The following is a 23,376-nucleotide window of genomic DNA, read 5'->3' as shown; positions in this document are numbered from 1 at the left end:
GTCTCTGATCTAGGAGGTTACGTGCCCTTAGGAAGGAGGAAATTGTGTCCCCTCATCTTCCAGGCAGGAGTTGGGAAGAGCAGGAGCCGTTCCTGAGTTTCGGGCAGATGGAGAGAGGCTTTCTCTGGCTCCTGGAAGATAACAAGGATGAAAGAGAAAAGAACCTCTATCATCCCATGGCCTGGCCCACAGTCCCTCCCCCCCCGGGGCTCCCACTCCAGTCCTGGCGGGATCCCCGTGTGCGCGTGCAGCGCACGGCCTAGCAGGTGGTCCAGGGTCCGGCAGAGGTTTGGCAACAGCAGCCCCAGACCTGTCCTTTGGCAGGGTCCCTCGGAGGGCCCGGGAGGCCAGGAAGGAACAGAGAGGAGCAGAGATGCAGCAGATCCTTCTGCAGAGAATTCCAGGCCGTAGAGCATCTGCTCCCAGCAAAGGAGGACTGAGACCCCGTGTCATTCATCTCGACGTCTTTAACACTAGACTGGCGGCGCTTACAGAGTGAATGAATGAATGAATGAATGAACTCCCACCACGGTAAGCGTTTTTACAGAAAAAGGAACAAGGCTGAGAGGTCACAGAAGATGAACTAGCCCTTACAAAGTGGTTCAGGATGGCCAAGGGCTGCACCTCTCAGATGTCCAGCATCACAGCAGCTCTTGAGACTAGAAGCTACTGATCCCAGAGCCCTGATGTCTGCTTCTCTTCCTGTAATTCATCTCCTTAAATAAAAATGCTTTTTCATTACACAAATAAGGCATGCCTGTCTTACATAAAATCAGAAAATTAACAGAAGAAAAGAAAAATCACTTGTCATTCCTCCAGCTAGAGGTAACATACATTGTGATGTCTCTTTCCAAGATTTTTTGTGTCTATAAGTAAGTATATGGTATGCTTTTAAAAACTAAGACGGAACATAATGTTTTGAAACCTGCCTTTTCACTCCATGACGTATCATGAAGGTCTACTGACCAAGACTCTGTCCACTGTAAATGTCAGAAACCCAACCCAAATTGGCTTCAGCCACAAAGGGAATCTATCCACTGGGTAACTGAAAAGTCAGGCGCTCACGTGAAGTCCTGAGGAATCCTGCAACCCACGCCCTCCTTCCTCAAGGCTGGCCTCATCCTCCAGCAGATCCTCGTGTGATGGCCCTCTGGCCCCCGCACCCTCAGAGCCCGGCACTGGCATCCTCAGGGGGAAGAAGCCTCCTCTTTCCCTACGGTTCCAACAAAGCTGAGAAGTGAGTCCCTTCCGTCCCGCTGGCCTGCTGGGAGCCCTGGACCAACCCTGCGGCTGGGAGTTTGTGTCTCTGTTCTCTTCAGCGGGCTTTCTCACAAGCCCTCACCACCCCTGCATTTCGGGACAAACCACAGGACTGAGCGTGAGAGGTGTGATTCCCTAAGAAGACGTGGGGTGTGCACTGAGAAGGGACGGGGCAGGGCCAGGAAAAAGGACCGTTTCTCCAATAACACCTTTCCTATCAACACAGGCTTCCTGTCCAACCTCTGGTGACAGTACACATGGTTCCATGGGTGGGTGACTACCGTTTATCAACCCACCCCCTAGGACACACACGGAGGTAACTTCCAGCTGCTGCTGTTAGCAATCATGCTGGAAAGGAAATCCCAACACTACATCTTTGCCCGCATCCTTCATCTATTCTTAATTCTCCCAAATCAGGGTAAAACAGTTATTGATCTTTATGAACTAGATGATTTGGGGAGTCCAGGCAAAACTGCAGGAGAAGCCCCACTTTTCTGCTAACCATTCTAAGCTCTTCTCTGCTCGGCTCTTGGAAGCCAGGCTTCTGGTTATAAAGGGCTCCCAGTGAGACCTACACCCAGCTCTCCCATCCCCACCCCGAGGCTGGTCCCAGACAACGAAGTAACTTCTTCCTTTCCAAACAAAACTCTCATTTTAAAACAGGCCGGTCTCGCTCCGGAGGAAAGCAAGGTAAGTATCTGGATAAAGTAGAACCCCAACCACGGAGCAGCTTGAGCTTGCTGAAGTGCGGGATGAGTTTGAGGGGAGATGGTTTTGAGTGGGGAGGGGAGGCTGGCTCGCTCTCATTTCCTTCAGGCTTATCCTCCCTCACCCCGCAACCCTGCAGGTGACGGGAAACTCACCCCCTTCCGAAAGGTGGCCTCCCCTTTCTTGCACTTTGACCCTTGTGCAAATGTGGTCGCCACTGCTGGAAGAGGGCCACAGAGACCGTGGCAAAGCTGGGCATGAGCTAGAATCCTATTCCGACTGTAATTTTGCAAATGACTGGTAAAGCTGATAAATGTTTGAAACTTTCTTGGCCTGAGGCAGGATACGTCAATAAATGATTGTGAGATGCTTAGAACACTTCACCTCCTCACTTCTAAGGTGCCCAATTCCAACATGGAAACAGGCATTAGAATATCACACCTAGAAGCAGGTGAGTCAGCCTCTAACCCTGTCACTCCCACTCCCACTAACAGATGATAGTTAAAAAAAAAAAAAGGGCCATTACCCTTTTCTATGAAATATTAGATAACAACATTCTCTCAATCCACCCTACCAGGTTGCTAGGCCAATTGTATGAGCTAATGTCTGGGAATATACCAAGTATTATACAAACACAGGGATATTTGTTGTTGTCAAAGTCCTTTCAGGAAGAAAAATACTTTTATGAGCTCATAGAAATGTAGTAGAATTGAGCACTAATAAACCTATTTGTCTAACATAATCAGAGTCGAAACCATAGAATTTTACCTTTTCTTCCAAGAAAGGCCTATAAGCAAAATATTCATATTGTTTTCAGTGACAAGTTCAACTGCCAATAGATAAGTTCAGAATCCAAAGGGTATGTTCAAACGTATTCCTAACCCTGTGACGTGTCTGGATTGCTCCATTTAGCCTCAGGAAATCAGAGAGAACTATTTATGTGTTAAAAGAACTTTCTCAAGAAAAATTCCAGGGTGCTCGAAGTTTTCTGATCTTTCAGAGGAAAAGCTAGGATACATATTCCACTCATTTCTTTAGCAGGTCTTTAAGGACCTCCTTTGATTCAGGTACCAGATTAGGTGCTGGGAGACGCAGTCCTTACCCTCAAGTAGCCTCTGGTCTGATGGAAGAAGTAAGTGAACAAATACAGTTTAGTCTAAGTGCTTAGTTAAAGCAGACACACCCTGGTTAGTACACTCCCTCTGCTTGGCTGTGGTGGTGCCTGAGTGTGGGCATGGGGCCCTGGAACCCCGGGCCTCTTTCGCCGGCTCAGAGGACTTTTTGCCTCGTGTGGTTAGAAAGAGACACGTCTCCATCTCCTTCAAGACAAAGGAAAACCAACTTGTGAATATCTGTGTGACCAGAGTATGATTGGCAGGGTCACTGCACTCAAGCCATTTCTAGTGTTATGACTTCAGTTTTCACAGTTTGGGTAAGGGAGTGGGGGGAAAGTGGTTCTTGGATTTCATACAGTTTTTTGAAGGAGTCAAAGACTATTCAGATCAACTCCATGTGAAGCCTGCACGGGGCCAAGCCACTCCCCCAGCTCTGCCTGTCCCCTAATCCTGACCCGCAGGCTCCCTGCCAGGCCCCGTCAAGGCTGCCAGTCACTGGGAATTACGGCTGGTGCTACCAGCACGCTGGGCTCCTGGGAGATGAGACCAGACTCGTTTTACCTTGCTTGTTAAGCCAAAGCTTCACGTTTTATTGCTAATGTAATTATTTGTTTAGTTGTTTGCTGCTCTAGGGGAATATCCAGTACCAAGGGTACAGCTGACTTGTAAGGCACTGTCCTGTGAATCCCCAAAAAAGCCCCCTTTGCACAGGTCATTTAAAAAGGCATCCCCGGGCTTTCCTGCTGGCGCAGTGGTTGAGTCCGCCTGCCGATGCAGGGGACACGGGTTCGTGCCCCGGTCTGGGAAGATCCCACATGCCGCGGAGCGGCTGGGCCCGTGAGCCATGGCCGCTGAGCCTGCGCGTCCGGAGCCTGTGCTCCGCAACGGGAGAGGCCACAGCAGTGAGAGGTCCACGTACTGCAAAAGAAAAAAAAAAAAAAAAAAGGCATCCCCTCTGGTCGGACGGGGTCCCCAGGAAAAGGGCCTGGTGGCCTGGGCTCTGGTGGACTTCAGCCCCATTCACCCCTCTGCGGCTTTGTGCAGCATACAAACGGCACTAGAGGGTGGCAGCCGGCGTAAGTTCTGCATTCTGAGCGTTTTGTTTTGGCTCTAGAGAGTACAATATCTTCTCTTTTAAAACGATGCTCATGTATGTCAACTATATTTCAATTTAAAATACGTTGAATGCTTAAAGGATCTCTTTACTGTGGGATTATCATTTTCTTTGGTATACTTTTCTTTATAAAGATGCCAAAAGAAGTATTATTAATAACGTATTTTTAAAACTTACGAAAGTAGAACTTATCTTGCAAACCCTAATATTAATTTTGCTTTCATGTTCTGCTTTTCCCCTGTGGTTTTCACGCCTAGGTTTTAAAGGAGAAGTATTAACACTTTCGTATCATATTCTTCTTCCTATTCCCGCCCCCTCCCAATAAAATTCTTGGGACAGGGAATCAGCTTTACACCATCAAGCCAAGATTTTAAAGCAGCGTCCTAAGATGCCTCCTTTACTCCACAACTGCAATATTTTAAAAGAAGAGACCAAGTTTTTGTAGAGCCAGCCTAGGGAAATATTCCCACGTGGTTCTTCTGGTGGGGTGTGCCCTGGGGGGGAGGGTAGGGTGGAGGTGGGAGAAACGGTCACACAGAAGGAACTCGAACAGGCACTACTGTTACCAGCCAAGTGATCCCCAAATCCCAAGTGTCTGTTGCATTAGGGAATAGCTGCGGTGTACCCAAAGTGTTCCTGAGGGCTGAGCATTTGTTAATTGGATGCTTCATAATTCCTGGAGAACTTCACCAGTGGGCCACGAAACTGAAAGCTAAACCAGCAAGTTGAAGAATAGACAAGGTTAAGAAGCCAGTTCCTCAGGGATGATTACAGGATGCTCCATCAGGGTGACAGTAATTCCTGTTATCCCCTCACTGGGGGTGGAGGGTGGGAATATGTGAAATTTAGGTGCAGGGCGGTCAGGTAGGGCCTGACCTACCGGGATGGGCTGGCTGTACAACAGGCCTTGAATAAGCTTTTGTTGAGTGAATGCAGGAGCCTCAGGGGCGGGGCAGCTTTCAGAGGCCTTGGCTGTGACAGTTCCCCCGCCCTGGCTCTCCGTTTAGGGGAGAAATGCTTTTAGGGAGCGGAGGGCAGCTGGGGTGGGGTCAGGGAGGGCTGGAAAGAACCAGGGGCAGCTCTGAAGGCCGGGGCTCCTGCCTACCTCATACGACGACCTGCGACGGAACATCGAAGCCTGCTCCCCAGAGGACGTTGCAAATACACAGAAACACAGGTTTAGATACATTCAGTGAACGAGTTCTCCTCGCCGGGGGGAAGGGAAACGTTTAAAGCGTGCGGTACATTTTTACCCCTGGCAAGGACGTCCTGGAGTTTTTGGCAGCTTGGCAGATGGCGGTGGGATTCAGGAGCTGCCTGGGAAGGGCGGGCGGGGGCCGCCACGACATTCCCAGACTGTCCCGGACCCCCGACTCAGGATCTCACCCCGGGAGGCGCTCGGAGGAGCCCCAAGTGGGGGGCATGGGGGGCAGGGCTGCAGCCGAGGGCGCCCAGGGGTCCGAGGGGCGGGGGCTGTAAAAGAGAGTGCGGGGCGCCGAGCGGCCGCCCGGAGAAGGGGCGAGAGCTTGTCTTCAGGGGAGCCAGTAGTCTAAACCGGGGCAAGCCTGAATCTACGCAGAGTCGGTACCAGGAAGGAGCTGGTCTTCTTGGGGAAAGTGTGCAAAAAAAGTGCAAACGGTGGCGGGGTGCGGCAGGCGGAGCAGGGCGTCCCGTGCGCGGACACCCACTGAACCCCGGCTGCTCGGGCGGGCGCGGGTTGTTGCCGCGGGACACGCCCCCCCTCATCCCCGCCCCCCAGGACGGGCCGGGCGCCCGCGCTGCTTCTCCCTCGCGCCCCCTCCCCTCCGCCCGCGCTGCCTCTCCCCCACGCCCCTCCCCCGCCGGGCCGCGGAGCCCAGACGCGAGCGCGGGGCGCGGGGCGCTAGGCGCGGGGCGCTAGGCGCGGGGCGGGCGGGCCATGGCGCGGGCGCGGGCGGCGGGCTCGCGGGGCCGGCCCGGGTGGTGCGGGCGGGGCGCGCTGCTGGTCTGCGTCGCGTGGACCGCGGGTTGGGTGCTGGCGGCCGCGCTGCTGCTCCGCGCGCACCCGGGCGTCCTCTCCGAGCGCTGCACCGACGAGAAGAGCCGGCGCATCCTGGCCGCGCTGGTAGGTGTCGCCGCCGCCGCACTGCCCCGCGCCGCGCGCCCCGGGGGGGCAGGGCTGGGACACCCTCCGCGGGCCCCGGGAGCCGGGGACTCGGGCACGGCCGTGGACCGAGTGGAGGGGGCCCGGACACGGTGCGTGGGATGCGGTCTCCAGCGTGGGACTCTGTCTGGGAGTCCTCCGTGCGCGGGCAGGGATGTCTCCCCCCGTTTCGCCCAAATTGGTCCTTTGTCCCAAGAGAGTCTTCCTGCCCGACTGCTCTCCCGCCGCCCCCAGCCCGCGCTCCTAAAGCAAGTGTTCGGGTCTGTTCCCAGTCTCCCGACTCGGACAGCGGGGCTCGGGGCGCGGGCCGCTGAGGGCTCGGGTCGGGGAGACCACGCCCCTGCCCCTGGACTCGCTGTTCGGTCGCTCAGCCGCTGTTCGGCGAGCCCAGCCTGGGCTGCACCTCGCCGAGCCCCATGCAGACGGCTCGCAGGGCCCCCGCCCCACTGCGCCCCAGAGCCGCGGCTCTCCCCGGCGCGGTCTGCGGGACCCAAGACAGAGCGCGTTCAGGCGAGCGGAGCGCGAGGGAGGCGGTCGGACCCTGGGGTCCGAGCGGGGTCTCCGGACAGGGGAGGGCCTGGGGGCTCCATAGCTGAGCCCGGCAAATAGGGAGAGAAAGAAACGCCTGGGCTTGCAGGCTGCTGCTGCTGCGCGCTTTGGGCCCCAGAGGCGCATTAGCTGATTCCGAACGCTGGCTGCTCTTTGGGCTCTCTGGTTCGGAAGATGAGGCGCATTAGGAGACTTCGATAAAGGCAGGAATCCCTAAGAGGAAGGCCAAGGTGAGGGTAAAGGCAACTACTGTTACACTGATTGAGTGATTATTCACTTCCTAAAATACTGACCATCTAAGTATTTGGTGCGAAAAATGATCTATTTTCTAAGAGATCTTCAAGAAACGCATGGGAAGTTTTCAGTCCAATTGCTTACATCTGGGTGAGCCTTTTGAGATTGTAGGTTTTCAAAACGTGGTAGCATAAAGGGTTTCAAGTAAATGATTTTTTTTAAGTGAGATTGGAAAAACTAAAGGAATGAGGTGAAATGGACAAGCTAGACCAAATCATTTTCCCTAATTGAGTCTGACGTGTCCTCATGAATTGATCATAACGTTGGTGAGATACTCATCGATTCCCTCCATCCTATCAATAATCTATCGATTTATCTGTTCATTGTTACAATGACGTTCTATCAAGTTTTCTTTAAGTTACAAGAGCTCATTGATTTTCCTCAATAACTCCTCTAAAAATTTCTTTCACTGATAAAGATTTTTTCCCCTCTGTTTTGGGGAGATTGATTGACTAATTATAATAAAAAATGAATAGCTTGGCCAGGATGAATATCCATGTACCAAAAATAATATAATAGTCTTTTAGATTAAAATAAAAAACAAACACTATTTTTTCATTTCTTTACCTTAGGTTAAGTGAGAGAAGGCCTAATGGAAATTAAATAGCCTAGAATAACTTAAGTCATTGCTCATCATAACTTTCCCAGCATTCCAGCTCATAAATTAAAACCAATTCTGTTTGGAGGCTGAACCAACATATCTCCTGTGGCAGCCAATCTTTCCTGTTGCCAAAAGAACACTCTGAAATACCATGTCTGTCTGTCTGCCTGAAGTTCACCTGACCAGTTCTCAATGACCTGATTTTGGGGGGAGCATCATTTGGAGGCCCCCTTTGAGGCCGCCGTTTCTCACGCTCTGCTCAGGACCTGACTTTCCCTCTCTACCCTCTCCATTCTGGATTTGCTGGCGGGAACCCCACACAGCACCGTGGCTCCCTTTCACCCAGGACACTGTGAACTAGACTGAGGTTTGAATAGGACCCCAGTCTCCACATCCCAGACTGTGCCGGGCCCTGGTGGCCACGCAGAGGCTGGCCTTGTGGCACTGCGGCCTCCCAGGGCTGAATCGAGCCTCTGTCTCTCAGCTCCGCCAGTCCCTTCAATTCATTCTGCCTGCCTTTTATCCTTAATAATAAAACTGGCTGTTATTTTTCTGACTGGCCTCCAGACTCTCATTAGCTTTCACTCTGAATCCCAGAGCACCGAAGGAATAGCTGCAGCTGAGCCAGAGGGAACCCCTTTCCCTTGGACGGAGCCAAGGGAGTTGTGAGCACGTTCCCGGGCCCTCATGCCAGGCAGGTGAACACTGCTGGCCCGTGGAGAATCTGAGGATGAAGCTGAGGAGCCAGTTAGGAGCGGGGAGTCATGGGTGCTGTTGCCCACCCCGAGCCTCACCCCACCTCTGGAGGGGGCCCAGCATACTCCAGTCTCAAGAGAGAGTGTTGGAAGAGCCAACTGGATTGGTTCCAGAGTCGAGCCCAGGTCTTCCAGCTTCAGAATTTTCTGGGCAGACGGCAGCCCTCCTTTTTCCTGTGGCTTTTCAGCTCATCCCGTAATCAAGACATCTCTGTGAGGTTTCCAGAGCCCCACTTTCTCAGGGAACCGTGTCAGCAGGCTGTGCCAGGCTGACTAGCGTTGGGTCTGACCGTTCACAGGCCCGGCTTCCGTTTCTGCAGGCAGAGCGCCTCCCAGGGCGGCGGGGATGTATGCTGCGGGTGCCCGCTGAGGCTCCCTCGGGGCAGGCTCTGTGCTAAGTAGTTTTACATGTATTAATTCATTTAATCTCAGCCTCTGCGGGGTACGTACTTTTACTCCTCCCATTTCACAGATGGCGAAACCGAGCCCCAGAGAGGTGAAGTAACTTGTCCCGATTCACACAGTTACTGTGTCATGGAGCCAGGATGTGACTCTGATAGTAGAGACCCCGTGACAGAACTGGCTCCTCCAATACTGAAAACCATAAGTAACAATTGGGCATACTTAACCCTTCCATAGCACATCACTTTCAAAGCATTGCAAAAAGATTCCCACAGACTCTCTGTTATTCAGAAGGTTTAAGTCCCTTCTGGCTAGTTAGGTGTTGATGTGACTTAATTTGGTTGCCTACATCTGAGATTTCTTTTTAACAGGGCAGGCTTATCTTTCTTTGCTCTGATAGAAACCCAAGGTCCCAGTGGGACTACAGCATCCAGGGCACATACCCAGAAAGATTTTATAGCAGGGAATGACTGCTTTCCTGAGTGCTTTGGCCACGTTTGTAATGTCTACCTTCTAAGCTGTCCAGGGGTCGAGAAGGGTTGCAGAGTGGCCTGGCTAATTGCTCTGAGATTCTGCAATGCACAGCGTAACTGCTCCGTGAAGGAATTCCATCGTGAGATATGAGGGCTGCTAACAGCAAAGGAACTTAATTCTCCTTAAAAACAAAAACAAACACACAAAAGAAAACCCAGCCCTTGGGCATGACCTCTGAGACCCTGTCACCGGTTTCCCAGACTAGAGAGGACAGGTTTTGTTTTTTCCTGAGAACCGAGAGACAAGCCAGAGAGGGAGGCTCTAAGTGACCACCACTGAGCACGCTTTCTACAAGAACCGGGGCTGCTGGGAGTGCGTTTCCACAGAACCTATAAGAAATATGAATTCGCTGTGAGTTTCATTAGTTTTTAAAAAATGCCAGTTAACTACAATGAGACTTTATTAACTTGTTTTTTTCCCCAGCTTATCTTAAAATCTGATACCTGTGGATTTTGTATGCACACACATTTGGGTACAGAAATGTACCTGTTCAAGATGGCAGTTAGGGCCTCCTCATATCCAGAGGAAAGTGATTTTTTTTAAATGGAGTTAAAAGTACATTACTTCTGTTGAGTTTTAAAAAATTAGCTACTTCAATAGGACATGCTGCTACTAAGATAATTTCACTCTTGTCTCTAACATGACGATACTGTTTAACTAGCTTGTAAACTTGTAATCTGTAAATTTACTGGTTTTTAAAAGCCGAGCTAAGTCTTTCTCTGAGTTTAGCAAGCACAGGCATGCAAAAAGATCCTGCAGAACTCACTGGAACTCTGGTAACCAGAAGAGCCACAGTGGATGAATTTTACATTCTGTATCAGAAGAGTAGGGACTGAAGTGCCAAAAAGGCTTCATCACAAAGGGGGACGACAAAGAACAGCTCTGCACTAACGACCCTTGCGTACACTTTGCTTTGGTGTAAGCGATCTCCCATGACAAACGAGGTAGCTGGGGCATGGAGAGTTAGGTCAGAAACCTAGGACAACACCTCCAGTAGCTGGTGGCCCGGCAGGGCTCTGGGCGCCCAGCCCCACTGCCCACCCTTCCTGATCTGCAGCTTCCCTACAAGCTGCCAGCCATCTGGAGGCATGCCTATACCTCAACATGCTGACCTTCAGAGAAACAGCCAGAGGTAATGTTCCCCTCCCAAATCAGCAGACTATATGCCAAATTTCCTTGCAACCCGTTTGGAACTGCCTTCTAAATCTGCAGGGGCAAATCTCGTATGGATTCGATTTGAATTCGATTTCATCAACGCGGTACAGTTTCGTAGAAAACACCAGGCTGTGGGGAGCCAGCGGGGGCAGGGGACGGTATGGTGGCTCACGGGGGTTATTTAATGGAACCTGGGGCAGAGGAGACAAGAATTCCCACTGGCCGGTGGGGCGGCCTCCCAGGGAAGGTGGGTCCGACCCTTGCAGGGGGGAGCATTCTGTCAGGTGGAGACACAGGAAGTGGCGTTTCTGGCAGGACGCCCAGTCCCTGACGCCCCGGCACTTGCTCTAACCCTGCCCTCTGCTCCCCTGAACTGTCTGGTTCTCTGAACACTCGAGCGACTTCGCATCTGTGGGCTCCTCGGCAGGTCATTCCCTGCCCTCTCCCTCCTGGTCCGCTAGGCAGACTCGCAATTCATCTTTCAAAACTGAGCTCGGGTGCATCTCTCCAGGAAGAGCCCTCCCCGGCCCCCTGCCTTCTAATGACCAGGGCTGGAGGGAACTAGAATGCAGAGGCCACCAGGTCCTCTGAACCCATGACCTTGGTTGACCTTTACAGGTCTCCCACGACACAGTGTCATCATCCCATGTTACAGACTTGGAAACAAGCCACAGGCCAGCAAGAGGCTGAGCCCAGAGGCAAACCCAGTGGGCCCCAAAGCCACGCCTGGCCGTGTGCCTTTCTTGCTTACACTCCACTGTCATTTGAGGAGTCTGAAAGGCAGCCACCTCGCTCTGTGACGCCTGAGCCTGAGCCGGGCACCTGTAGCTGGATCGTGGCTCAGCTCACACACAGCACTGTTAGCTGGAAGGTGGCTGGGTGTGCCCGAGGCAGCTTTCCCACGGCCACTCCCCGCCCCGGGGGTGTGGAGTGGGCTTCTGGGCCCACAGGTGTCTCTCATGGCCAGTGACAATTTCGGCCGCAGTTCCAGATGAGGAGAGTGAAGGCCCCGGACAGTCACAGCTGACACCCTCGGCACTCCCCGCTCTCGGGTCGTGGCCCAGCCAGGGCCCACGCCCCTATCTCGCCTTCCCCATGCCTCTCCCCTCCGCCCAGCACAGCAGGATTCTGAAGCTCGCAGTTCAGAACCCACCTCCTCCTACCGAACTCGATTGTATCACCTTCTTTTCTTTCTTTTCCAGTTCTGTTCTGTCCTTCATACAAAAACACCTTTGATTAAACTACAAATTTGACGACACTCTAAAAAGGATTATGGAATTGAATTAAACCATTTTGGATATACTCAAAGGGTTTAGGGGCTTTATAAGGCAATCAAGAAATAAATGTTGGGCTTCCCTGGTGGTGCAGTGGTTAAGAATCCGCCTGCCAGTGCAGGGGACACGGGTTCGAGCCCTGGTCTGGGAAGAGCCCGCATGCCACGGAGCAACTAAGCCCGTGCGCCACAACTACTGAGCCTGTGCTCTAGAGCCCGCGAGCCACAGCTACTGAAGCCCGCGTGCCTAGAGCCCGTGCTCCGCAACAAGAGAAGCCACCGCAATGAGAAGCCCGCGCACTGCCACGAAGAGTAGCCCCCGCTCGCCGCAACTAGAGAAAGCCCGCGCGCAGCAACGAAGACCCAACGCAGCCAAAAATAAATAAATTTATAAAAAGAAAGAAAGAAATGTTGCCTTTTCTTGTCAGGCTTATTACAGAGATGTGAAACTCTGTAAATACCAGATAAAATAGGACAAAGCTGCAGCAAGTAAAATGAACACCCACGTTACTTCCGTCATTCACATCTTTTTTTACTCTTGGGAGTCTCAATCATTTAAACCTTTCATTCCCACCTTACCTCTAAGATTATCCTGAAAAATCTCAGAGGAACCAGAATCAGCTGATGCTTTCTTCCGAGGCACCGTGATATGGAAGCAATTCTAAGCAAAGAGAGTCACTCAGAGGGTCCTGATCCCTTTGATGCTCCTGTCATGACCCCACGCCTTGGAAAGAGGTACCAGGATGAAAAGTAAAAGGATGGCATTTGACCAAAATGGTGTTAAGTTAAATTGCAAGATGTACACAGCATCAAGTGTATTTAAAACAGTTCCATGGGTGTTTATTAATACAGCTTCATTATGGCTGTCTGTTTTCCAAAGACAAAAAGCCAGCCCCAGGCAAACAGGGTGCACTCCCAGACTCCAGGATCGGGACCATCGCGTGCATCTTTGCGTTTGGCAAGCGTGACATCCCCACCACCCAATACGGTGCGGTGCCGAGATCTAACGCAGCAAAAGAGAAGCAGCTTGTGGGAGCCCCTCAGCAGGAAGCTGGGGGGTCAGGCCTGATGGCTTGTCTGGGTCCTTTTGGACTGTTGTCCAGTTACTGCCTGAAATGGTCCCTGAAATCCAGATACTTGTTTTAAGAACAGGGAGTATATCTTTTTTTTTTTTTTGCGGTACGCGGGCCTCTCCCTGTTGCGGCCTCTCCTGTTGCAGAGCACAGGCTCCGGACGCGCAGGCTCAGTGGCCATGGCTCATGGGCCCAGCCGCTCCGCGGCATGTGGGATCTTCCCGGACCAGGGCACGAACCCATGTCCCCTGCATCGGCAGGCGGACTCTCAACCACTGCGCCACCAGGGAAGCCCAGTATATCTTTTTAATAAGCGTTTTGGTCATGTCATATGCTTTGAACAAGTCACTGAGAGTATTTATAAAGATCCACAATCCCTTACCCAATGCTCTGTGGCCAGGCCTGTTTTGGAATTCACACTGTTTTGGGTGTTAGATAATATGCAGCATATATATACCTTCTATTTTGCATATGAGGCAGCACCAGTAATCAAACAAATCCAGCTGATTAATAACTCTGCAGCAAAGTATATTCAAAGTCACAGGTCAAATACATTCAGACCATAAATAGGCTCTCATCTTTTCAGTCGGATTTGAGACTCCATGAGGGCGAATAAGTCATGGAAAAACTTGTAGTTTTCAGAGCTTTTTGGATTTGGGGATTATTTACATATCTAAGCATTGGAGGTATATTTTCCGACTTGAAGGAGCTGTATATAATCTACTTGGGGTTCATAAAGCCAAGCAGCACAGAACCACCAGAGAGTCTGGCCAGCGTATAATTACATACCTGACCTGCCTTTGCCCACGTGGGAGGAAGATGCATCTGGGGGAAAACAGGTGGAGTCAGGAAATAGGCTCAACCCCTAATAAACATGGGCCCAGAGGTTTAGGTTTCCTGAAAGAGATAAAAAAGAAAGAGAACAGAATAATCATCCTCCCTTTCCATCGGTTTCACACTGGCCTCTCCTGTTCCCCCTCTAGCAGGTCTTAAGGGCAGGGCCTGGCTGGACCGTATTCTTAGGACGGATGCTTGTAGTGTCGTGGTGGGGTCACCAGGTCCCCCATGTGGCAGGGGGGCCTAAGAGCCTGACGTTTAGGAGAAGTTCCCCATTTCAGGGTCCCTGAGTGCCTTCCTCACCACCCCCAGGAACCGAACACTCCCTGCTTCTGGAATTTACCCTGCAGGACTCCTCTTCTGCAGGCGCCCGGTGCCTGCCCTGCCAGCCACGAGGCCTCTCCTGCCTCCTGTTTCCTGCAGTGGACTCTCCAGACCCCGCAGTCCCCCAGAGCCTGCTGGCCTTACAGCCACACCACCTCCCGGCGACCACAATGGGCGCAGGGAGAGGTTCTAGAGGAAGGGCCATTCCTGGGGTCGCCGGGGAGCCACCTCCTGAGGTCTGGCTGACCTGTACTTGACCGGGGGTTGAAAGCTCTCTGGGTGACCCTGACGTGAGGCCAAGAGTTGGGAACCATGGGCCTGGCCCAGCCCTTTCACTGACACTCAAGGAAACTGAACGCAGATGCCAAAGGCCTTTGCCAGCATCACCCACCTCAGCTGGAAGTGGGGGAGGGCAGAGACCTGCTTCCTAAGACCTGGGCCTGGGCCTGATGGAGAAAATAGCAAACTTGAGGCACTCTTTCAAATCTTTTTTTTTTTTTTTTTTTTGACTTAAATGTATTTATTTATTTTGGCTGCGTTGGGTCTTCATTGCTGCGTAGGGGCTTTCTCTAGTTGCGGCAAGCGGGCTCAGTAGTTGTCGCACACGGGCTTCAGTAGTTGTGGCTCGTGGGCTCTAGAGCGCAGGCTCGGTAGCTTTGGCGCACGGGATTAGTTGCTCCGCGGCATGTGGGATCTTCCCAGACCAGGGCTCGAACCCGTGTCCCCTGCGTTGGCAGGCGGACGCTTAACCACTGCGCCAGTCAAGCCTTTGACTTCATAATTCCTCTCTGACCCGAGGAGCCTCGTGGTTCACTCTGGTGAAGGTTGTCTGCACAGCTGTTAGGAGCGTGCTGGGCGCGGGGACCAGCCTTGTATCTGTTCGCTGCCCCTCCGCGGTGTGACCGACTGTCCCCTTCCTTCCAGTGCCAGGACTACCGGGGCGGTGCACTCGGGGGAGACCTGTGCGAGGACCTGTGCGTGGCGGGGCAGCTACGGTACCGGCGCTGCCTGTACTACGAGCGGGGCAAGAAGGTGCTGCAGGCTGACTGGCGCGGCCGGCCCGTGGTCCTCAAGTCCAAGGAGGAAGCCTTCTCCAGCTTCCCGCCGCTCGGCCTCTTGGACGGCCGGCCCCAGGCCGGCGGCCAGGGCTTCCCAGAGGCAGAGCTCCTCCTGCTGGCGGCCGGGGAGGTCAAGAGCGCGCTGGGCCTGGAGCTGGCGGAGGGCGGCCTGGGGCGGCTGGGCCTGGGGCGGCGGGGGCCCCGGCTGCGGGGTCAGCTGGCCAGCCTGTGGGCGCTGCTGCAGCAGGAGGAGTTCGTCCTGCTCAGCCTGCTGCGGGGCCGCAGCCCGCACGCGCCGCCCGTGCTGGGCTCCTGCGGCCACTTCTACGCCGTGGAGCACCTGGCCGCGGGCAGCCCCCGCCTCCGGGCCCTCTTCCCCCTGGACGGTGTGGCCCGCGGAGGCCGGGCCCAGGCGCGCGCGCTCAGCGGCGTGGCGCTCAGCTTCCTGGACATGGTCCGCCACTTCGAGCACGACTTCTCGCACCGCCTGCACCTCTGCGACGTCAAGCCCGAGAACTTTGCCATCAGGAGCGACTTCACGGTGAGTGGCTGCGGCGTGTGTTTCGCCCGTGGAGGGCAGACTTGGGTCCGGGTGGTGCTAAACGAGGGGGTTCCTGAAATCGGGGGAGACCCTGCAGCGTTATGCAACCTTCCGGCCAGGACAAGTCCCACCTGCCAAACCTTCCGAGTGGGAATGAGAGAATTTAAAGAACAGAGGTGCCTGCCCGGTGCCGAACTGGGAGGACACCCGCTCGCAGTGGGAGGTGCGGTCTGTCGTCCTTAAGGGCTGCTGTGTTTTCTCCAAAGCGACTTCGCGCCTTCTTAGGGCTATTTGGAAAGCAAGCAAATTGTGCAGAAAACAGTCTTCAGGAGCCTCGGAGGATGAGGAGAGAGGACGGCCTTTGGGGGCTTTTGCACAAAGGCTCAGTAGGGGGACACTGTTTTCAAGCTGTCCATGCTCTAGGATGATGGGCCACTTTTTCTAATACTTTCTTCTGAAGACGTTCTAGTTTCCCTTCTGTGGGTAAGACTTCTAGAGGGACAACTGGCGTTTTGGTGCCTTACACAAGGGAGAATCCTGCCCGGGTGGTCACGTCAGCCTATGCAGGCTCTGCAGAAGGCAGGTGAATTTTATGTCCCACTCCAGGCAGTGCAGGCCTACAAAGAACGAACCGAGGTGGAGAAGCAGCCGCAGGAGGCCTGGGGCTCCGGGCTGGGATGCGGCCTCTCTGTTTTAAAAGCAAGCCCTCCAGGTGATTCTGATGCACACTCAGTGTGAGAACTAGCGAACTGACGGGCCAGCAGGAGGGGTCCCCCTTTGCGCTGTCCTTCAGGTAACGTGTAAGAACTGACGACTCGCAGTCATTCACTTCCTGGGGTCCCCCCCTTACAGGTCTTGAGAATCTGTCCAGCGGTTGCAAAAGAACTAAGAAAACATCTTTACTTCTTGCTCCCAAACTGTTGCCAGAAAGTGCTCTTTTCAAACAGATGACGTTTCCTGCTCTAGAGGCACCCTTTTCAGTGGAGAACGAAATAATCCTCATCAATCTGTTCTAGTCTGATGCTAGGACGATGTCTGAAGATGATGCAAGTTAGGTATTTTGTGCAGGAAATATTTTATGATTCTCCCGATGTTATCTAAGAAACCTCAGGCAGGTTTTTCTGTTCATTTTGTTACTGTTCTTATTTTCGGTGCATAGAGTTACGCTTCCAGTAGCTGTAATCCATTCTACAGCATACACTAAAATTAAAAAATAAATCTGGCTCTTCCTGGGAGATGTTCTAGAAGGGAACAGTTAGAGCTGGAAGACAGAACAGGGAGCTGAAATTCCACCAGGGGCCCAGGGGAAGCTGGGGAGACGGCCAGGAGCTATCAAAAGAAGAGAAGTGTCTTGTAGCCCCCCAAATAAATTATGAAAGACAACAGACTCATTAGCACAGCCTCATATATTTTTAGTGTATTAATCAGTATAAATAATGAAATGAGCTATTTCTTTTGTCTGAATAATAAGATAGGAAAAATTGATTAAAATGATAATTTGTTTGCAGAGCCTGAATTAGTAATTAGACAAGGCTGTTAAATAGGGAAAAGTTCCCTGTTCTTTATTTTCATTATTCTCCACATATTTTGAAATAAAGTATTTTCCCTCCTCTGTTTTACTGAATAATCCCCAAGAAGCTTTACTGCATTCTGGCATCAATCTTGAAGGAAAAAACAGAAACAACAACCTGGGAATGTGCCTCCTGACTTTGCAGAGAATTGAGATGTAAATGAACACTTTTTTGAGACGCTACCAAAGGGAGAAAGGTGATATTTTGAGGTTGACCTGTGAAGGCTTGTGAAATGCCACAGACTCCATTAGCCCCATCGAGTCTTCTAATAGCTCTTTAATACCTTGAAGCTATACACTGCTTGATTTGGGCAGAGTCCAGGTTTTCTCAGGTTTGAGCTCATTTTTTTTTTTTTTTTAATTCAGGTGGTGGAGGAACATCTGCATAATTTAGACATTATTCTTTTTCTGGTTTTGAAGCCTATTTGGGTTGAAGCCAGGAAGATAAATCTGAAATTCCAGGGGCTCATCACATTTTCACGCTGATAGTGGGACTTAGTTTTTGATGCTGCTGGATCAGGGTACACATGTATCGACCCCAATTTGAGAACTTTGGCTTTGCCACTCCCTGCACTCCCCCAGCTCCCCGCAGTTGGAAACTGTCACCTCAGGTAACAGACAGCATAAATAGACGACCTACGTACTGCCCACCCCTCTCTCACCATCACACCCTCCACCTGTCCCTTGAATGTAGTTTTCTTTTGTTGCTTATATTCATAGGGATAGATTATCTGTATTTCACAGCTTTTGTATTCCTGAGGCTTGAATGTCAGAAACCAAAGTGATAAAGCAACAGAAGGGGAAATCAATTCATTTTAAAGATATTTCAGAGATTCAACTTTTAAATCTGAGAAAACTTTTAAAGATGAAAAGTGATACTGGTTCCACATTCTAGGCTTTCACTGGTGACCACAAAGGTCCTTTTTGCAGTTAAAGCCTTGCCATACCATCTGTGCCAGTGGCTTGTATGTCCCCAGCACAACCTGGCTCCTCTTCCCTGCTGGCAGATTTCTGTGACCCCTGAAGTCTGTGACACTTGCACCTGCAAAGGGGAACAGGGGTGGGGTGAAAATGCAGGGCTCCCTCTGTGCTGCGACCTTGGGGGTCCTCTTGAGAGGCATGTGCTGTTTCAATTACAGGTGGTGGCTATTGATGTGGACATGGCCTTTTTTGAACCTAAAATGAAGGAAATTCTTGAGCAGAACTGCACGGGAGATGAAGACTGCAATTTCTTTGACTGTTTTTCAAAGTGTGATTTGCGAGCACACAGGTGTGGAGCCCAGAGAACCAACAGCAACCTGCAGGTGAGCAATGCTGCTGTCCTCTCTGGGTGGGGGGTGCTATCCTCTCTGGGGGGGGGCGGTGCTGTCCTCTCTGGGGGGGGGTGCTGTCCTCTCTTTTGGGGGGGGAGACCCTGTTCTCTCTGGGTGCCTCTGCCTGCCACACTGTGACATCCCGGTGATGTAGCTGAAGGTCATCACCCTTGCCATGTCACCTGGGCTTGATGTGTCCAGTAAGGGCAGGGATGGTGGGAGACGGGGATCATTTGTTCTTAGTCGTCTACCCCGGAGGTTGTCGGCCAAGTGACCCCATGGGGCTAATGGATGATGCTCCCAGCACAGCCTTTACTGGGTCCCCCAGAGCCATGGGGACTTGGGTAGCCCTTCTCTCTGGGTCTAATTTCTGCATCTACACACACACACACACACACACACCCAGAATGAGCACCCAGAGACTGATTCACCAAGGATAAATCTAGAAAAAGGGCAAAGCAGTCCTGAAAATTGGCCAAACCAGAGAGAGTGGGCGACACCACAGATCCAACAGGCAAGAGGTTAGGCCAGCAGGTGGTTAATAGAGGGAGGAAGTGCATGGGTCCCACATCCAGGAGACCAGTGATAAGTAGGAACCCATCCTGGCTTCCAGCTCTCAGATCCAGTCTAGACTGAGGGAGACCCAGATGTGGGGCTGGAGACCCCTGAACTGGGAAGACATCTCCCCTCTGCCGGCAGAAGCTGTCCGCTCCCGGCCCTCACTCCAGGCCCTCGGGTGTGGATGAGCTGGGCTCACACGTGTTGATCACAACCAGGAAGAGGTCATAGCAGGGAAGCTGGGCGCACCTCCACCACCGCTGATCTGTGCTCTAGCCTCAGCCCTCCTACTGTTTCATTCTCCTAGCCAGTCCACTCCGCAGTCTCACCTCCACCGCAGTCTGTGGAGTCTGTGTACAGTCCTCCAGCCCATAAGGCCAATATAACCCCCGGTGCACACCTGGTGATGGGGCCAGAGCCTGGGGCTGAGTCACGCCGGCACAGAGGACTGACCTGGGGAGACCTGGACAGTTGTGTAGTTAACCTGGCGGCCCTGGACCAGGCCAAACAAGGCCCTGGCTCGGCAGCCTCTACAACTTAACGTGGACTCGCACCCTCGGTGGGTCTGCAGCGCAATCATTCTTCTCCAGATGTGGGAACAAGATGCTTTCACTAGAGCATCAACCACCCTGTGACCTCAAACCACAAAGTGGAAACACTAACACCTGCCCTCTGCAGCATAATTGGAGACTAGGGCTGTATCCTTAATATATAAACGGCTCTTACAGAGCCATTAAGCAGCGAGAGGTACACACACACAAAACTGGCAAGCGAAGAACATATGACAGATACACGGGAGCTGAAATGCAGATGGCCAGAGAACCTGGAAAATATTTAATCTTACTATTCAAAGACATGCAAATTAAAACCCAGCGATAATAATTTTTTACTTTTAACTATTGGGAATAGTTGTTAAAATGCTATTAATTAACAGGTGAGGTTTCAGAGAAATATAAGTAAGAGTCCATATTGTTAACGTGATTGTAAAATTCTACATCCCTCTGGAGGGTGCATGACTCTTGGAAATACTCTCTTTAGCTGAGCAATTTCATTTGTGCACCTTTTCTGATTATTGCCTTTGAATAAAGACCTAGAAACGAAATTTCATTTCCTTTAAGGATATGAGAAAATATGAAGCATTCATTAAGTGAAAAAATGCAGGTTACAAATCAGTATTTACCCATGATCTCATTTTCGTTAAGTAGTACGTGATTGGGAAAAAAGATATGAAAACATCAAAAGCAATTACTTACAGATGATAGGATTACAGATAATTTTTATTTTCTTCCTTTTGCCCTATATTTTATAAATTTATAAATTAATATGGTGGTATGTATTACTTTTCTAACTTACACTTTTACTCAAAAAAAAAAAAAAAAAATCCCTGCCCTGCATCAGTTGATTGACAGATCAAAGGAACAGAATTTTTAAAAATTGCAGAAGTAGACCTAATGACATATGGGTATTTAGTACGTTATAAAGGCAGCCTCTCAGGCCAGTGAGAGGGAAGCTGGGTTATACAGTGAGTAGTGCTGGTAAAGTGGGTATTCAGGAACAACAAATGATCACATTAACTCCTGGTTCACTCCTTATATGAAACTAAACTTCAGATGGCACAAATACTTACACCTAAAAAATGGAATCCTGAATGTTCCAGAAAAAAACTGGGAGAATTTAAAGTACTACCCTAGAGTTCGGAAGGCCTTTCTGAGTACAGAACAAAGCTCAGAGGCTATTAAGAGGCACAACTGACACATTTAACCATTAAAAAAAAAAAAAAATCCACATGGCAAAAACAAAACAAAGTTACAAAAAATATGAGCAAATTTAAAGGTTAAATGAGAAAATTGGCAAAATGTTTGCAACTGCTCTTACAGACAAGGAGCACAGAGGACACAGACAGCTCTTATCTGTCTGAGACTCAGAGCTGCTGAGACTCACGGCATCCCCCAGCACCGTCCTTGGCTCACGGCAACCCCGCATCCCAGGGGCAGCGTCTAGTGATTGGTCAGTGGGGAGGGGGGAAATGCAAAGCCCAGGCCCCTGGCCTCGATAAGGAAAACTCTGTAGGCCATTCCAGTACCAGAAGTTTTCCTTCTCCCTTAGTTCCATGGAAAGATGGTTCCTGAGAACGCCCCTCAATAAATCCCTGCATGCAAACCTCCACCTTACAGTCTGCTCCCCAGGAAACCAATCTAAGCAGGGGGTTAATATCCTTAATATATAAAGATCATTTACATATCAGTATGAAAAAGTTAACAATCTGATGGAAATGTGGGCAAAGAACATCACCTTGACCACCCACTGGAAAGGAAGCACAGATACTTTCAACCTGACTGATAAGAAGAGCCATACAAATTAAACCATTTTCATTCAGCAGTTAACAAAAAAGAAAGACGACACGTGTTGTTGAGGGCATTCTTGTCATACGCTGCTGTGAGAGTGTAACTCGGTACAACTTTTATGGGGTCAATCTGGCAATATCTATCAAAACAAAAAATATGCATACCCCTTGGCCCAGAAATTTCATTTCCAGAAATTTAGTCATATGCAAAATGAAAAAGATATCTGCAAGATATGTATTGCAGCATTTTTCATAATAGCAAAAGTTAGTGAACAACCTAAATTTCCATCCATAGGGAACTAGCTAAATAATTTATGATATGCATTTGAGGTACAGCCATTAAAACAAATGGAATATCCTTATAAGGACTGATTTGGAAGGCTCTCCCTGATATTTCGTTAAATGGGAATGGAAGCTATAGAACAGTGTGTGTAATATACTCCCATCCATGTAAAGTAAAAGAAAAAGGAAATGCATGTATATTTATAGACTCTCCAGAAGGACATTCAAGGGAGTGGTTGCCTCTCAGAGCCAGGAGCCGAGTGTCTGGTTGTCAGGAGTGGGATGGAGACTTAAGATTACAGCCTATCTTTTGGGACATTTTCCATGTTTGCCCCTGAAAATGTATTATCAACTCAAAAGAGAAATAAGATAATTTGTTTCTAAACAGAATCCTCAGTCTTGCAGAGGCTGGGAAACACAAGTCAAAATTATAGAAACTAAACTAAACAAAATTATAGTAGCTCTATAAAATTGAGGCATTTGTTAACTGAGTCTAATATGAAGTGTGACATAGAAAAATGGAGCAGAATATTAATTATGCAGCGCTCCATCCAACACGGAGGGAACCATGAAGCTTGTAAAACAGACAGCGTGTTTAAATGGAGAATTTAAAGAGATCTTCAGTCTCACTGAATTTCATACCCAAGGAGAATTAAAGGCTGTGAGATAGTGGCTTAATTTTTACTTCTAAAATAAAACATCTCAAAGGCTCCTCAAAAAGAGTCTGCAGCCTTTCCCTTCCAATATACCTTTTTTTCAGTGAGCCTCAAAGTACTATCACGTTTGCATACCCCTTGTCACCAGCGTGTCCTGGGGCCCTCAGGACAACCCTGCCAGGTGGCGATGACTGTCACCGTGACCAACCTATGGATAAGAAAGTGCGCCCTCAGGGGTGCGGTGACGGTGGGGCTGGCAGCCTCGGGCCTGCCCAGGGCCCACTCCTTATGCAGCAGCTCCCGCCTGTGATTTTTCTACTGCAGTGTCCTCAGTCCTTTCTGAGTGTCACCCGGAGCTTCCCCCTCGGCATTTCCACCGCACCCGCGGTGGCCTTCTCCCCGCTGGGCGGGTTAGGGTCCAGGAAGGGCCCTTCCAGGAGGCCCCCGGACCTGAGCTGCCCGCCCCCTCCCGCCCTCCCCCAGGTCGTCTGCGACAAGATCCTCCGCCACTGGTTCTCCTCGCCCCGCGGCAGCCCCGCCGTCTCGGCCCCGCTGCGGCGGCAGCTGCGGGCGACGGTGCTCGAGTGCGCGGCCCAGGGGGCCCAGGGCGCACCGCCCCGCGTGCTCGCGAAGCTGCGGCGCCTGCTCCAGGCCGCGCTGCAGGAGCTGCGGGAGGACGAGTAGCCGCGGCCCCCGCGCGGTGAGGGGAGCGCGTGCGCAGCGCGGACAAGGGCCTCGGGGACGCTTACTGTGTGCGGAGGGGGCCGCCCGGCGCTGTTCGTCCCTCAGCCGCCTCCTCCCTCTGCTCTGCTTTGAGGACCCCCTCCGGGCCTCGCCCGTCACCCCTTCGAAGTGACACGAGGGAGGGGGTCCCGGCGCCGGGTCCTCGGAAGGAGGCTCCGCTGTGCTGAAGCAAG

General features: G+C 51.3%; 1 protein-coding gene across 1 annotated transcript; it reads left to right on the top strand.

Moving 5' to 3' along the window:
- Positions 1–6,115: 6,115 nt before the first annotated feature.
- Positions 6,116–23,143, top strand: DIPK1C (divergent protein kinase domain 1C; the record flags this gene model as incomplete). Its single annotated transcript, XM_079718195.1, has 4 exons — positions 6,116–6,301; positions 15,062–15,736; positions 18,446–18,610; positions 22,943–23,143. 4 exons carry the CDS (start codon positions 6,116–6,118, stop codon positions 23,141–23,143), a joined length of 1,227 nt encoding a protein of 408 aa, XP_079574321.1.
- Between the last annotated feature and the right edge of the window lie 233 nt (positions 23,144–23,376).

Source organism: Hyperoodon ampullatus, assembly GCF_949752795.1.
Source record: "Hyperoodon ampullatus genome assembly, chromosome: 13".
Taxonomy (NCBI): Eukaryota; Metazoa; Chordata; class Mammalia; order Artiodactyla; family Ziphiidae; genus Hyperoodon; species Hyperoodon ampullatus.
This window is presented reverse-complemented; position numbering and strand designations above follow the sequence as displayed.